Genomic DNA, 15,725 nt, shown 5'->3' with positions numbered 1-15,725 from the left:
AGTTCCCCGGTGAAAACAGGCCTTTCTAAAATGAATTACCGTAATAACGATGAAGAAATTTAAAGACTTTTCAAAGATATTTTTATTTTTCCAGACGTCAACAAATTAGGATGGTTCCTATGGTTTACCAATTATTTTGGTCATATAAGAAAATTATAGCATCAGTTGCATGCTCGTATCTGCAACAGTACATCCGATATTAGTTGTGCATGTTATTGAGGTCACATGACTGAATATAATCTTCTGGAACTATTAGGGTTGTGCAAACACGTTTGTTTACCTAATCATACCTACCAGAAAATCTGTGGAAATAATAAATTTCATTTATTACTCGTTAGGCTTAATTACAGATTACAGCCCCAAACGGAAACTACTAGAGAATATACCCGGGTCCAAAAGAAACACCCTAGGGTAGCATTCTCTAAGAAAAAAGGCCTCGCCTAAGGGGTCACTCCCCAGGGCGATCTTGCACCCAAAGCAGGTCAGTTCCAATTCTCACAAATGGTTCGCTGTGACACAACGGCTGCTCCACAGTTTTTCTGGTAAGTATGATTAGGTAAACAAAAAATAGTTTACTACATCACCTACCAGAAAATCCGTGAAAATAATAAATTTTATTTATTACTTGTTAGGCAGAGAAGCACGCTCACCGAAGGAAAGGTACATTTTTCGACACAAAAAGGCAGGAAGAACAAAAAACAGACAGAAATCTAAAACTACTCGCCAACAAGGAGTCTTGTCCTGGGATACAACCAAACAGGTGACTCTTCAGGGACCGGATGCCTGAGAGTAGACCCCCCTCAATTTAGGGAGGCTACTGAAGCCGGCCGCCTGAACAATAAAATAGGGCCCAAACAATTATAATGCATTAAAACAGTGTATTGGTTGTGTTCGATAGTGCAGATCAAAGCCAGCAGCGTCAAGCAAAAGGAGGCTGGTTTCAGCTGAAGACTCCATCACGCTAACGCTTTCGCGCACAGGCCCTTTGGTGGTGCGGGCTGGGTCCACAAACACTGTCTGACCCGTCACCATTAGTCCCGACTTGTAGAGACCCTCCACCAACACTTGGAGGTCTCTTAGGTAATAGTTAATAAAGACATTTTGAGATCTCCAGTACCTTGCTTTGGAGCACCTGCTCGAGCGAGGCACCAGACATCCAAAGAGTAAGCTACTTCGCGCACTTCGTGTACCCTCACCTAGTGACGCTCCAAACTGGTCGTTTAAGAAGCCGTTAAATTATACGCTTCCACAACCGTATCGACAATCCACCGTGAAATGGTGATATTCAAGGCAGGGTGGCTTTGCTTGCCCCGCCCAAAACAGACAAACATGCACTATTGCTGCCCGAGACACCTTGATGAGGTCGCAGTACTAGTTCTTGGGAAGAAAGCCCATCCGAGTCTTCAAAATAACTTGCAAGTTTATAGAAGAGGCACATCCGTCATTAAAGGACAGTGCCCCTTTCTTTGAACGCTGCCTACGACGCCAGAGCCAAAAGAAAAACTGTTTTCATAGTGACATACTTTATGTCCGCCTTATCCATAGGCTTGAAGGGGGTGTCGTAACGCTGCTAGGACCAACAACAAATCCCAATCTGGAGAATTCGTTAGCCCCTTAGCGCACTTAAACAGTTGTTGCATAACTGAACTGAAGGCCAGTAGATTCTGATAAAACTGAGAACAAAAAAGGCCGATATTCAAGAATCATTGATATAGATTTCCTTGATCGAATAAATACAAGAAAAAAATCGGCTACCTCGCTAATAGGGACTGAGATGATCAATCTCCCTTCCATTACTCCAATCAATGTAAAGTCTCCATTGGGACTCGTACAAATGTCTGGTGCCGTTCGACTGTGTCGAAAGCGAGGAACTAGAACTACTCTGCAGAAAAGCCTTGCGCTTCCACGAGTTTATTGAAAGCCTCCATACGTGAAGATGGAATAACACAGGGCTCATCGGTTAGAGTGCCGTCCGGCTAGGACAACAAATCCGGAAGATCCGGCAACTCCACTGGGGACTCGACTAGAAGGTCCAGCAACATTGGGAACTAGACCTTCACTGGCCAATTGGCCGCAACCAGTGTCAGAAGGCAGGTGGGCTCGAGTCGCAATTTCTCCAACACTTGGTGCACTAGTTGGAAGGGTGGAAAGGCATAAGCGTCTATGTGACTCCAAGGGATTGATGGGGGATCTGCCACTCGGTGTTCTAAGACCAAATATGTCTCGAGTGGGGGTTCGATCCGACGGGGAGGAGCGGATGGGGGTTCAGAGCTAGAGCTCCCGAACTCCAGCCTCCAGCAGAGGAGGACGAAGACGAAGAGACTGAGGGGGGATCGTACCACCATTCATGCCCAGGTAGCCGGTGAAGCCTTCAAAGAGACTATGTGGCTTCCTTGCCCTCAGAAGTGCCGGAACATCATACCACCATAGCCACGTTCTTGGATCTCATCTTACATTACCCGCTACCGGTCTTCTTCCACGCCTTAGATGGAGACAGCGAGTGCTTAGATCCTCGCTGGTACTGGTCCATGTGGTGGACTTTATGCAACCACCAAAACGACCACGGCATTAGCTAGCCGACCACGGCATCAGCTAGTCGGCCACGTGCCCACAGCCCTCTCCGCAGGAAAGCAAACTCGTCTCCCGCTGGAGTAGGGTTGGTGCACTGACTGCCTCCCACTCAACCGAAACCGCTCCTGTCAAGAGGGCAGTATGGACTTGCAAAATGTCGCACATAGAAACTATCTGCACAGCCAAAACAGGTCCATCTGCCGTGATTGTGGTTCGTTGCCTAGCACTTGGGCGGTCAGAACTTGAAAGGGTAAGCTGACAAGGAGACCCATTCTACAAAGTTTAAGTTCTGCTCGCAGCATGTGATGCACTTGCAGGCTCTGGTGCCAGTCGAATGACCTTGCAACATGGTCTTCCCAATCCATGTAACCCGCCTAATCAAAGGCATGGGTACCAGGATCGGAGTGGGGAACCCTTGAAGAAGGCTGTGGCACCACACGAGTAACCTAAATCAGGGACCCACTGACAGTTTGCGTAGCCCCAATGGGGTATCATCCCCCAATGGGAGGCATGGGACAGGACCAACCCAATCCAGGATCAGTCTACTCATCACTGTCTCCCGAAGGGTACCGATCACCCCTCCATCACCATCTGAGCCCCCTCCACAACCTGGGTCACACAAGGTGCCCAGGGGAGTTTACCAACAGGCGTGGTTTCCATGTCGGCAGTGGGAGAGGGGAGCGCCGGTGAAAACAAAAAAGTCCAAAGGCAACTTCCCCATCCGGGGAGATGGGATCACCACCAGCCCACACGAAAACAGTCTCACGACAAGCACTGCCCGGTTCACAAGCTGTGTCCTTAACCATATAATGGTAAGGGTCAGCTGGGCTCCGGTTGGCTGGGTAGCATGTGCTTGTCCCAACAAGGAAGGGTCAAGAGACGAAGGGGGCTGCGTACCACCCTGCACAGGGGTACCAACACTGGAGCCCTCCCCTCGCAGAGTAACAAGTAGGGGCACGCTACCTGGTGAAGCAAAGGTAACGAAGCCTGCTCTGACCGTGCGTGGAGAGGTGAGGGGAAAAAATGGCAGAGGCAAGCCTCGTCTCGCTACCAAGGGAAAAAGAAGACATTTTTTTCACTCATTGAAAACAGACATATCATTAGCTTCAGCAGGGGAATTCCCTTTTTAGAGCGTCGCATACCAGCTTTTTTGCGATCATTTGCCCTCATCTTCAACCCCACCTCAAAGTGCTGCCACGACCAAGAAAGCCACAGATCGCAAATTCCGTTGAGGCAAAATCACATATGTTATGTCCCAAACTAGCAGCTCTGAGTGGCAAGATGGAACGCATCTTATGTGTCGAATTTAGTAGACACGATCTCAGTCATTTTAATGATAAAAGCATGTTGCAATCGAAGAAAAGACAGGAAATGAAAACATGAATCAAAGAAAGCTTAGAAAGAACTCCCATGTGCTGAGAGTATTGGAGACACATTAAATATAATTCGAAATTACTTAGCTGAAAACTAATTATGCAAATCAGAAAATTAATATGACCAGATTTGAGTGTAAAACTAATGAGGTCTGCGCAATGTAACAGAAAATCTATGTCTCCAAGTTTAATTGAAATGTGATTAGAACCAAAAAATTATGAATTATTATGCTTATTAGGGAATTAATATGAACAGATTTTTACCCCAAACTAATTAGGTTTGTACATTGTCCTAGAGCATCTTTATACTAAGTTTCATTGAAATGGAATAATTAGTACCGTGAAAACTCCAAAATTTCGACCCCTCTAAAAATTCGATCGCCTATTTATTTGCCGGGTTTCGGTGTTTTATTTACCTCCAAATTTTCGATTACACTAAAAATTGCCGACTCATTCTTATTCGAAAATTGCGACCAGTTTTAGTTTTCCCACAAACGAAAAAAAAAAACGATGTGAGCGTTCAAACGGGACCTTCCTCGAAAGCATGAATCCGGGTTTCTGATTGACTGAGAGATTTTTATTTTATTGGTAACGAAAATATATTCTAAATAAACGAAGTTTGAAATAAAAACGAACACAAAAATCTCGGCATGCTGCGTTTCTGAATTGTTGATTATTACTGTACTCAGTAGTGATTATAATAATGTACACAAAATAAATTTGTTGAATGGTTATGAAATACAAATAAAAGTCAACTTAGTTTCATCGTAAGCGAATGATTCCGGTCTCGTATAAACGTTTGATGCTGTAGGATATCCGCCATGTTCTCTTAGGTCAAATAGGTCAAATCGCTAATTAACCAATCAAAAAGCTGGATGATGCCAACGTGTTCAAATTACCATAGCTTATTTAAATATGTTAATGTTATTGAACGCAATGCGGAAGAGATTGGTGTTGTAGTACGATGTTTTGGCTTGGATTTTGATGCGAAAACGGCATGATTTTTTTTAAATAAAAAAATTAGTTGTTTTTAAAAAATAAACTGGTCATCTGAAGAATAATTTAACATTGTTCACAATGATAATAGCTCATTCTCGAAAGGAAGCTTACCCGCTCACGCTAGTCACGATAAAAATCATACACGTGTACTCTTGAATAGACAAACGTCAATTAATTGCATTAATTATGCAAATTAGGTAATTAATATGTACTGATATTACCATAAAAACTATCAGGTCTGTGCAGTGTCGTATGACATCTATGTACCAAGTTTCATTGAAATGTGATGATTAGTACTTGAGATATCAGTGGAAAAACCGAAAATTGACTAATCATTATGCAAATTAGGTAATTAGTGTCCACGAATTATTACCAAAAACTAATCAAAACCTAGCATTAGTTCAGAGCATCTACGTACCAAGTTTCATCAAAATCCAATGAGTGGTTGTTTAGATATCAGTGGAACAGTCATGGAACCACTAAAAAATAGCTAATTATCATGCAAATTAGGTAATTAATATGCACGGATTTTTACCAAAAATTAATCAAATCTGCGCATATGTTCAGAGCATCTATGTACCAAGTTTCATCAAAATCCAATGAGTGGTTCTTTAGATATCAGTGGAACAGTCATAGAACAGCTAAAAATTAGCTAATTATCATGCAAATTAGGTAATTAACGAGCATGGATTTTTACCAAAACCTAATCAAATCTGCGCATTGGCCCAGAGCATCTATGCACCAAGTTTCATCAAAAACCGATGTATGGTTCTTGAGATAGCAGTGGAACAGTCGGACACACATACACACACACACACATACACACATACACACATACACACATACACACATATACACACACACATACAGACACACTAACTGCAAAGACTCCCATTTTGTGCTTCGCACATGGGAGTCAAAAAACGAGTAAATTCACTAAACAAGCAGCCTATCGGCTGAGATAGCTTCGCTGTTAGCAATGCACATTTCAATTAAAGAACTGAAGACATCATTAGAAAATGAACAATATGTATAGTATCAAAGCAATCGGACTAACAGTTTTTAACAAGAAGTCGAAAATATCACTTTCTACCAAAAATGACAAAAATATTCACCTAAATTAGAGAATTGAAGATATCATCACGAAATGAACAAATCTGAGAAAGGTCTACATGTAGTATCTATATATGGAATATCAAAGCAATTGAACTTTTGGTTTTTAACAAGAAGTCGAAAATATCACTTTTTACCAAAAATTACAAAAATATTCAACAAAATTAGAGAATTGAAGATATCATCACAAAATGAACAAATCTGAGAGAGGTCCACATGTAGTACCTATATATGTAGGTAATATCAAAACAATCAGACTTACAGTTTTTAACAAGAAGTGGAAAATATCACTTTTTACCAAAAATGATAAAAATATTCACCAAAATTAGAGAATTGAAGATATCATCACAAAATGAACAAATCTGAGAAAGGTCTACATGTAGTATCTATATATGGAATATCAAAGCAATTGAACTATTGGTTTTTAACAAGAAGTCGAAAATATCAGCAGGGGAATTCCCTTTTTAGAGCGTCGCATACCAGCTTTTTTGCGATCATTTGCCCTCATCTTCAACCCCACCTCAAAGTGCTGCCACGACCAAGAAAGCCACAGATCGCAAATTCCGTTGAGGCAAAATCACATATGTTATGTCCCAAACTAGCAGCTCTGAGTGGCAAGATGAACGCATCTTATGTGTCGAATTTAGTAGACACGATCTCAGTCATTTTAATGATAAAAGCATGTTGCAATCGAAGAAAAGACAGGAAATGAAAACATGAAAAAACGAGTAAATTCACTAAACAAGCAGCCTATCGGCTGAGATAGCTCCGCTGTTAGCAATGCACATTTCAATTAAAGAACTGAAGACATCATTAGAAAATGAACAATATGTATAGTATCAAAACAATCAGACTTACAGTTTTTAACAAGAAGTGGAAAATATCACTTTTTACCAACAATGACAAAAATATTCACCAAAATTAGAGAATTGAAGATATCATCACAAAATGAACAAATCTGAGAAAGGTCTACATGTAGTATCTATATATGGAATATCAAAGCAATTGAACTATTGGTTTTTAACAAGAAGTCGAAAATATCACTTTTTACCAAAAATGACAAAAATATTCACCAAAATTAGAGAATTAAAGATATCATTACAAAATGAACAAATCTGAGAGAGGTCCACATGTAGTACCTATATATGTAATATCAAAGCAATTGGACTTGCGGTTTTCAACAAGAAGTCGTAAATATCACTTTATAACAAAAATTACAAAAATATTCACCAAAATTAGAGAATTAAAGATATCATTACAAAATGAACAAATCTGAGAGAGGTCCACATGTAGTACCTATATATGTAATATCAAAGCAATTGGACTTGCGGTTTTTAACAAGAAGTCGAAAATATCACTTTTTACCAAAAATGATAAAAATATTCACCAAAATTAGAGAATTGAAGATATCAACATGAAATGAACAAACCTAAGAGAGGTCTACCCAAGGTACATATACACCAAGTATCAAAGCATTCAGGCTTGTAGTTTTCAAGAAGAAGTCGAAAAAGTAAAACATTGACACAGACGACGACGACGGACAATCACTCATATGATAAGCTCCGCTCGACAAAGTCGACAGCGGAGCTAAAAAAGGAATCAACGCGAATTCAAACTGAGCTGGCGATTCAACAAAAACATGCAAAAACTGGTGCCTTAATAATGGAAAGGCGTTACCGTAATGGTAATGATTACGTAAGTTACGAGTCGTTCGCACAAACACTAGATTTCTAGAAAAAGCCCAGTGAAGATCAATAATCTGCCTCTCTTGTCTCGTATAGCTTGCAGAGAAAAAAAATAATCTGTCTATACCGCAGCGGAACATAAGAAAATTGGAACTGACAGGCCTCAGGTGCGTGATCGCCCTGGGGGGGGGGTGACCCTTAGGCGAGGCCTTTTTTCTCAGAGAATGCTACATAAGGGTGTTTCTTTCGGACTCGGGTATATTCTCTACCGGTAGTAGTTTCCATATGGGGCTGTAATCTAATTAAGCCTAACAAGTAATAAATGAAATTATTTCCACGGATTTTCTGGTAGGTATGATTAGGTAAACAAACTGGTTTGCACAACCCTAACAGTTTCAGAAGATTATATATGGTCATGTGTCCTCAATAACATGCACAACTAATATCGGATGTACTGTTGCAGATACGCGCATGCAACTGATGCTACAATTTTGTTATATGACCAAAATAATTGGAATCATCCTAAACACTGCTTGCAGTTATATTTTTAAATTCTATATTTGCTCGAATACAGGGTCCAAAGCGTTATGTTCGATGTTCATACTAAATCTTAATAAAACATGTATGATGCATGTTAAGTTTGAATGTGATCAATTGAGGCACGTCAAAGATATGACCCTGGAACTGCATTTATTGCAGGGTTAAATATGCCACTAGGAAAGTGGTAGCGATTAAGTCTCTTTTTACTCTGATACATCAACTTACATTAACACAGTACTTTCCTTTAAATTCACCCATTACATCTTCATCAGTAATAATGTAAGTCATGAAAGTAGTGTTGTAACCATTTATTACAGCAGTATACACCAAAGTATCTTCACTCATCTGTCAAAAAAAAAGATGTTCCAGTTGAGTACAATAAGTAACATCCGCTGATTGGGTTGGGATCGATTTTAGAGACATGATGTGGCTTAAGTGAATGAAATGTTCTGAAAGTTTAATTTTTATTATTCATGTACAAATTTATTGTACATTGTTTATCAAATAAAAATAATATAATATTAATAATAACCATAGATTATTAGAAATCCTGTTTTACCCTGATGCTCTTTTCTAAAAGTGGAGTACACTGTACTGCCACCCCACATTGAATAAACTTGTTTCGACTGGAAACACTTTTTGGCGTTGGTGAAAAAGGGTCAGAAACAATTTGTTATTATCATTACTAACATTATTAAGTGTTTTTAGCCAGACACAGATTTGATCGAAATGTTTAGAAAACTAGCAAATGCAGTAAAAAATTTGACTCTTTGAATATAAATTCAATGTAGTTTATTATAATACAAGAAATATGTCAGTAATTATTTTACTATTATCTGTAACCATTGCCACTCCCTCCAGGGAGTGATAAATAAATAATTGAAGTCCCAGTTATGAAAATAAAGAGGTAAAGAGGCATTTTTATGCAGACATTCAGTATGAAGAACCATCAAGCATTGATAGCCTGACAAGATTGCAAGCTGCGCCCCTTTCACAGTGCTTCAAACCCAACACACGCCTGTTTTTCCCTTCCCCAAAGTTTTTTTGTTGGAACCAATCAAATTGCTGGAACGTCAAATAGTGACAACCATCAAAGAGTGACCATTCACGACAGAGTTTATTTCTTTGTTAATATAATATTGTTTGTGTGATAAAGTGCTAGCAAATTTCGACCAAATGTTTATCATCTTGTTGAAAACCGTCTGTGATTTTTGCCGACAATGCAAACACGGCTTTGATTGCCTGCGTTATCATGACCACTACAAAGAATATTCATTGAAACTCAAGAAGGTATGGACTCCACACAAAGAAGTTCTAAACATTTTGAATTTCGGAATTCCCATGGTGTATCCTTGGAAGGAAAAGATGTACCGGTATAATAATAAGGTTATTACGAGAATACCTCAAAGTATGCACTCAGACAGTACGCCGTTGGATCGACCTGCGCTGCGCGTCGGTCGATATTTCAGCTGTACTGTCTTCATGCATAACTTTATATTATTTCCATAGTATTGTAAAGGCGACTCATACTCCAAACTTAAATGTTAAAAGTTAAATCTACCACATACTCACAGGAGACACCTCTTCAAAAAATGGATACCCCCAACAATTTCCAAGTGTCGCTCCGAAATTCTGCAATGACACTTTAAAATATGTCAATCCAAAATCTGGATCCGGGAGGTCAAAAGTCAGATTGATTGTATGGTAGTTTGGAGAAGACACTAAGTAGTACTGTGGCGTCCAATGAGCAGCTTCCTCTGTAATTGAAGCAGGATAACAACCATTAAATAAATGTTGACTGATGTAGCTTCAGTGTCTGAGATCCAAACTGTTTAAAGGTTTGAAGGGCGGGTTTTCTTATTCAAAATTATTGCATAGGGTGGGGAAGGTCTTCTTGGCATACAGATTAACTATATATATAAGCTGGATACTAATAACCTTATTAGAATGTTGAAAGAAATATGGAAGTTGCTCATGATGACTCTTGAAAGAAACAATTTAAAAGCAGTCAAAAACATGTGTGAAGTAGAGTACAGTGCATTTACATACGGCAACACAGAAAGTGTTAAAATTATCCATGAATAACCTGACTCTTGTATTCACAACATCAAGACTATTGTTTATTTATTTATCATTAATTAGAATAAACAAAATTTACCAAACAACCTGATTAGTTAAATCATCACAAAATGAACAAATCTGAGATTGACAAAGTTGACAGCAGAGCTAAAAACTGACAAGCATCATGAGACCAACATGTACAACGATTTGTCATTCTTGGAGAATTCAATAGCCACCAATTTGTCAAAAGGGATGGGATCTGTAAACACTTCATGTACAAATGTATATAACAGTTTGTTCTGTATCCAAAAATTGAACAAATCTGTTTTCAAAAAATGACCCCAGATGCACACAAATAAAATTGCCATTTTGAATCAAATCACTAAATGTAGCCGCCGTTTAGTTATATTGTATTTTTATCGTATGTTCAACTTTTTGTATTTATGCCCTCTAGTGGCCAGTGTTCCCTCTAAGCCTTATTTTCGCTCAATTTTCCCAGATTCAATTGTAGTTTCGAAGTGAAATTTTGTCTTTTGAGAAACTTTCCATGCATTTTGTATGAAGAAAAAACATTTCAAGGGGAAAATGGGCAAATTTTCACAGTATTTTCAAGATTCAAACAAATTACAGGGAACAGTGCTAGTGGCTATAATATTTCACGCTCTGATATATGTTCTTTTTCTGGAACATTTAGACAAAAAAGTCAGCTCACCATTAGCACTCATCCCAAATCGTTTTTACCTACGTTAAGACGGATGGAAGCCGGAAAACGTGTAACTGAGGACAGTTACTCCCTAGACAATTAGTAATAATGGTCTGATGTAGCAAAGTACCAACTATTGTAATTCAGTTTAGAAGTATTTGGAGATTATATGTTTGTATTGTTGAGATGAGATCGCCTTCGTGCATCAATGCATTTCTTACTTCAAGATACTGATGGTCGAGCTACGTGAGGGACGAGTAACAACGATTAGTATCTAATTAGAAAGCTATACACGTACAAGGGTGCGTATACTAAACGTTGGTGCTGATATATCTTTGTAACTCAGATCAAACACAAACAATTGAAGAGCGTCTATCAAGCATTGGTATTGCCAATAGCCTAACAAGGTCGCATGAGTTGTGCCCTTCACAGAGCTGAAAACCCAACACACAATTATGAGCCAGTTGCACACATGTAATACATATACAGTGTGTGTAGAAAGAGATAGGAGAAAAGCTTAGTTAGAAAAATAATCATGCAAGGAACAATGACAAAAAAGAAAATCTTAAAACAATTAATTTCAAAGTCCATCTATTTAACTTGAAATAGCAAAACAGTTAAATAATTAACATATTTACTGTAAGCCAAATTTGTATAAGTCTCTCATGACATGGACTGTATACAAGTTTCCAATAGAAAAACAAAATTTGGCTTCAGGGGGGTTGTTGACCAACATTCATTTCATTACAGGCAAGGTATAAATGACAACTGGAAATATGGGAATTGTAATGTACATACCTCCTTCTTCAACATTATTGCATTCGTATGTATGTATAATACGATCATCGGCACACGCTGCAAATAGAAAAGTTTTATTTACCGTTTATAGTTATGAAATTGACATTATAGGAATCCTATAAATTTAAAAAAAACTTCTTGAAAGCAAGTCACAAGTTGAAACGTCATTTTTACCATACTGTTTTTTACCATACAGGCTAATATTTTTAATTTTGCTTTATCTCACATCAGTTGAGTCACCCCCCCCCCCCCAGACCATAGGGTAAACCATAATACCATACGATTCCATTTATGTTTTACTAATAAGGCCAGACTTTTATTATCCCTTGTTTCGCGAACCCGCCAAATGAACGGGAGCCGAAAATGAAATAAAAATAAAATTTTATTTCAGCGTTATTTCTCGCGCCTGCCGACTTGTAAGTGCAAAAAGTTGCTAAAAAAAATTATTTTTATCTTCATTTTTTTTTCGCCAGCCGCATAACAAACCCAAGTTGCATTTTCGTGGGATGAAAGTACCGAAGTCTCGTGCAGATGAAAAACAAGGTTATATATGGAATAAAATTTTATTTCAGTTCTTCTTTCCGATCAATGATCTCACTTACAATTCTTTGAGAATCACAAATCTAATGGAAAAAGAGAATTAATTTTATTTTTTTCCCCGCCCTCCTCAAAAAAATTGTCTTATAAAAACTCGAGAAACAAAGAATAAAAAAAGTCTGGCCTAAAGGTACACCATTCAAACTCAACTATGGAGGCTGATCATTGAAAGACTCAAAGTAATAATTTAATTCTATTCGTTCAACTTACATGGTATGGGAAATCGCACAGTAGATATTGTGGAATCAGGACCAGTTCCCTTATCTGGAGAATACTCGTCTGTTGTTGGTAAAGTACGCACAGAAAGGGAGTATTCACAATATGGTGATACTGGGCGGTAACAATCAAAATAATAACTGACTATGTTACCCTGCAAGGAAAACAAGTCAGTAAAATACATAAACATCAATAAAATTGTTTTTAATAGCAGATAATTACCGGTAGAAAATAAATAATAAAATATTTTTGGCGTTGAACAATCAATTTTTTTTTTGGTTAAAACTTTGTATAAAATCGGGCAAGTTCTTATGAAAAAAGAACGTACATAAAATTCTAGTTTATTATAGAATCTGAAAAAAAGACAGCCCTTGACATTTGTGACTGCTTTTAGGTGAGTACATGCAGTATTGATAGAACTAAAACAAAGATTATTAATTAATACTTACATCTCTATAGGCAACAAGATCAGCAGAAGACACATTGAAAAAAACACACAGCTTTTGTCCATAATAATCATAATCGTATCCTGGATTATAGGTCAAACCAACCAAGGAAACCTCAAAACCCTCTATATTTTCAGTTTCTGAAATGAGATCAATCATTTATCAAATAACTATACATTTCACCAAAGATTTTCAAGATTAACTGCAAAATATCAGTTTTGGTTAAAATTAAATACAAATACAACATCTCTAGGTCTTGCTTGACTTGTGCATCGATCATCTACCTCATTATCTTTCAGGCCTACATATCTCTACTGGCCACCATATCCTGGGTCCAGTTTTTTTATCAGCCTACAAACATGCACCATGTTGTCTGACAGATATACCCAAAACACTAAGAGTTACCAGTTACTTTCTCTATGTGTAGGCAATGGATACATGATATTCTATTTATTTTTTTGCATTATTGCTATTTTCAGAATTAATTTTTAATTTGTTAGCAAGTCCACATTGAAAGTAATCAAAGAAAGCTTAGAAAGAACTCCCGTGTGCTGAGAGTATTGGAGACACATTAAAAATTAATTAAAATTACTTGAACTTGAGATATTGATGGAAATGCAGAAAACTAATTATGCAAATAAGGTAACTAATATGAACACATTTAAGTGTAAAACTAATAAGGTCTGCACAATGTAAAAGTAATAAGATCTGCGTAATGTAATATCTATGTACCAAGTTTCATTGAAATGTGATTAGAACCAAAAAATTATTAATTATTGTGCTAATTAAGAGAATTAATATGAACAGATTTTAAGCCAAAATTAATCAGGCTGTCTATTGTCCTAGAGCATTTATGTACCAAGTTTTATTCAAATGTGATGATCAATACTTGAGATATCAGTATTAATTAATTAATTAATTATCTTAATTAGGTGATTAAGAAGCATAAATATTTGCCAAAACTAATATGGTGTATAGTCCTAGGTTCATTGAAATGTGATGGTACTCATCACATTTCAATGAACCTCTTTAACATCTTTAAAAGTTTCATTAAAATCCAATTAGTGGTTCTTTAGACATCAGTGCAACAGCAACAAATTAACTAATTATGCAAATTAGGTAGTTAATATGCACAATTATTTATCCTAAAATTAATCAGGTCTCTGCATAGTCCTAGAAGATCTATGTCGCAAGTCTCATTGAAATGTGATGATTAGTACTTGAGATATCAGGTGAAGGGCTGAAAATTAACAGTCCTCAAGTAACAATGTACCATGTTTCATTGAAATGTGTTCATTACTACTTGAAATATCAATAGCTGAAAATTAATTAATTATGCAAATTAGGTAATTAATATGTACTGATATTACCCTAAAAACTATCAAGTCTGTGCAGTGTCATATGACATCTATGTACCAAGTTTTATTGAAATGTTATGATTACGGTAGTACTTGAGATATCAGTGGAAAAGCCGAAAATTGATTAATCATCATGCAAATTAGGTAATTAATATGAACAGATTTTTACCCAAAACTAATGAAATCTGCGCATTAGATCAGAGCATCCATGTGCCAAGTTTCATCAAAATCCAATGAGTGGTTCTTCAGATATCAGTGGAACAGTCATGGAACAGCTAAAAATCAGCTAATTACCATGCAAATTAGGTAATTAATATTCATAGATTTTTACCAAAACCTAATCTACTCTGCGCATTATCCCAGAGCACCTATGTACCAAGTTTCACCAAAATTGGATTAGTGGTTCTTGAGATAACGGTGGAACAAAAAAAGTGACATACATACATACATACATACATACATACATACATACATACATACATACATACATACATACATACATACATACATACATACATACATACATACATACATACATACATACATACATACATACATACATACATACATACATACATACATACATACATACATACATACATACATACATACATACATGGTTTTTGTTTATTCTCGATTATAAAAAAAAAGTTTTACATTTCATATCTTGCTATTTACAAATAAAATAATTTAAATTGAGCAACAATGGTTATAGTTATAGTACCAATGAACAACACACACACACACACAAAATCGAATTATGAAAGCATTAATCGTGTAGTCAATCGCGTTCATGGGATGTGCAGATTAAGTGTCAGTTATTCTATTTTGAACATCCAGTTTTTCATCAGTTGGGGTATGGCGAGTTTCAGCGTCATATGCATCTTTTTGTCTTGGCTGAGTAGTCTTCATAAAGTATTTTCCTAGCTTTGAAGTTAATCGTTGGATTCGTATTTTGTCCTTGCTTTTTATGTCAGTGTTTTTGCGTAGATTTGTTAGTGATCTTATAAGCAATCTGAGATCAGGGCAGAACTCAGTCGCATGATCAAAAATTCTTTTGGAGTTAACCGATTCTTCCACGAACAACATAAGAGATTCATTAGATAGCAGATTGTCAGTTTCCTTAGGATAGTCATCTTGTATAATCTGTGATAAGTTCGAGACGTCTGACGCAATAGACTCCATGTCGTCTACTTCCTCGGCGCAATTGGCAGATGTCTGATTTTTCTTGTGGAATATATCAGCTGGTGCACTGGACGCTCCCT

General features: G+C 37.2%; 1 protein-coding gene across 1 annotated transcript in view; it reads right to left on the bottom strand.

The window, feature by feature from the left end:
* The window catches only part of LOC102806866 (uncharacterized), a 51,543-nt gene that overhangs the window by 13,569 nt on the left and 22,249 nt on the right, over nt 1–15,725 (bottom strand). Inside the window, exons 4-8 of the mRNA XM_085496919.1 lie at nt 13,106–13,242; nt 12,651–12,810; nt 11,844–11,900; nt 9,854–10,038; nt 8,507–8,626 (exon numbers count right to left, since the gene is read on the bottom strand). Coding sequence (XP_085353045.1) covers nt 8,507–8,626; nt 9,854–10,038; nt 11,844–11,900; nt 12,651–12,810; nt 13,106–13,242 — 659 coding nt within the window. The remainder of the gene's footprint in view (nt 1–8,506; nt 8,627–9,853; nt 10,039–11,843; nt 11,901–12,650; nt 12,811–13,105; nt 13,243–15,725) is intronic.

This window comes from Saccoglossus kowalevskii, chromosome 3, assembly GCF_978046115.1.
Source record: "Saccoglossus kowalevskii chromosome 3, keSacKowa6.1, whole genome shotgun sequence".
Lineage (NCBI taxonomy): Eukaryota > Metazoa > Hemichordata > Enteropneusta > Harrimaniidae > Saccoglossus > Saccoglossus kowalevskii.
This window is presented reverse-complemented; position numbering and strand designations above follow the sequence as displayed.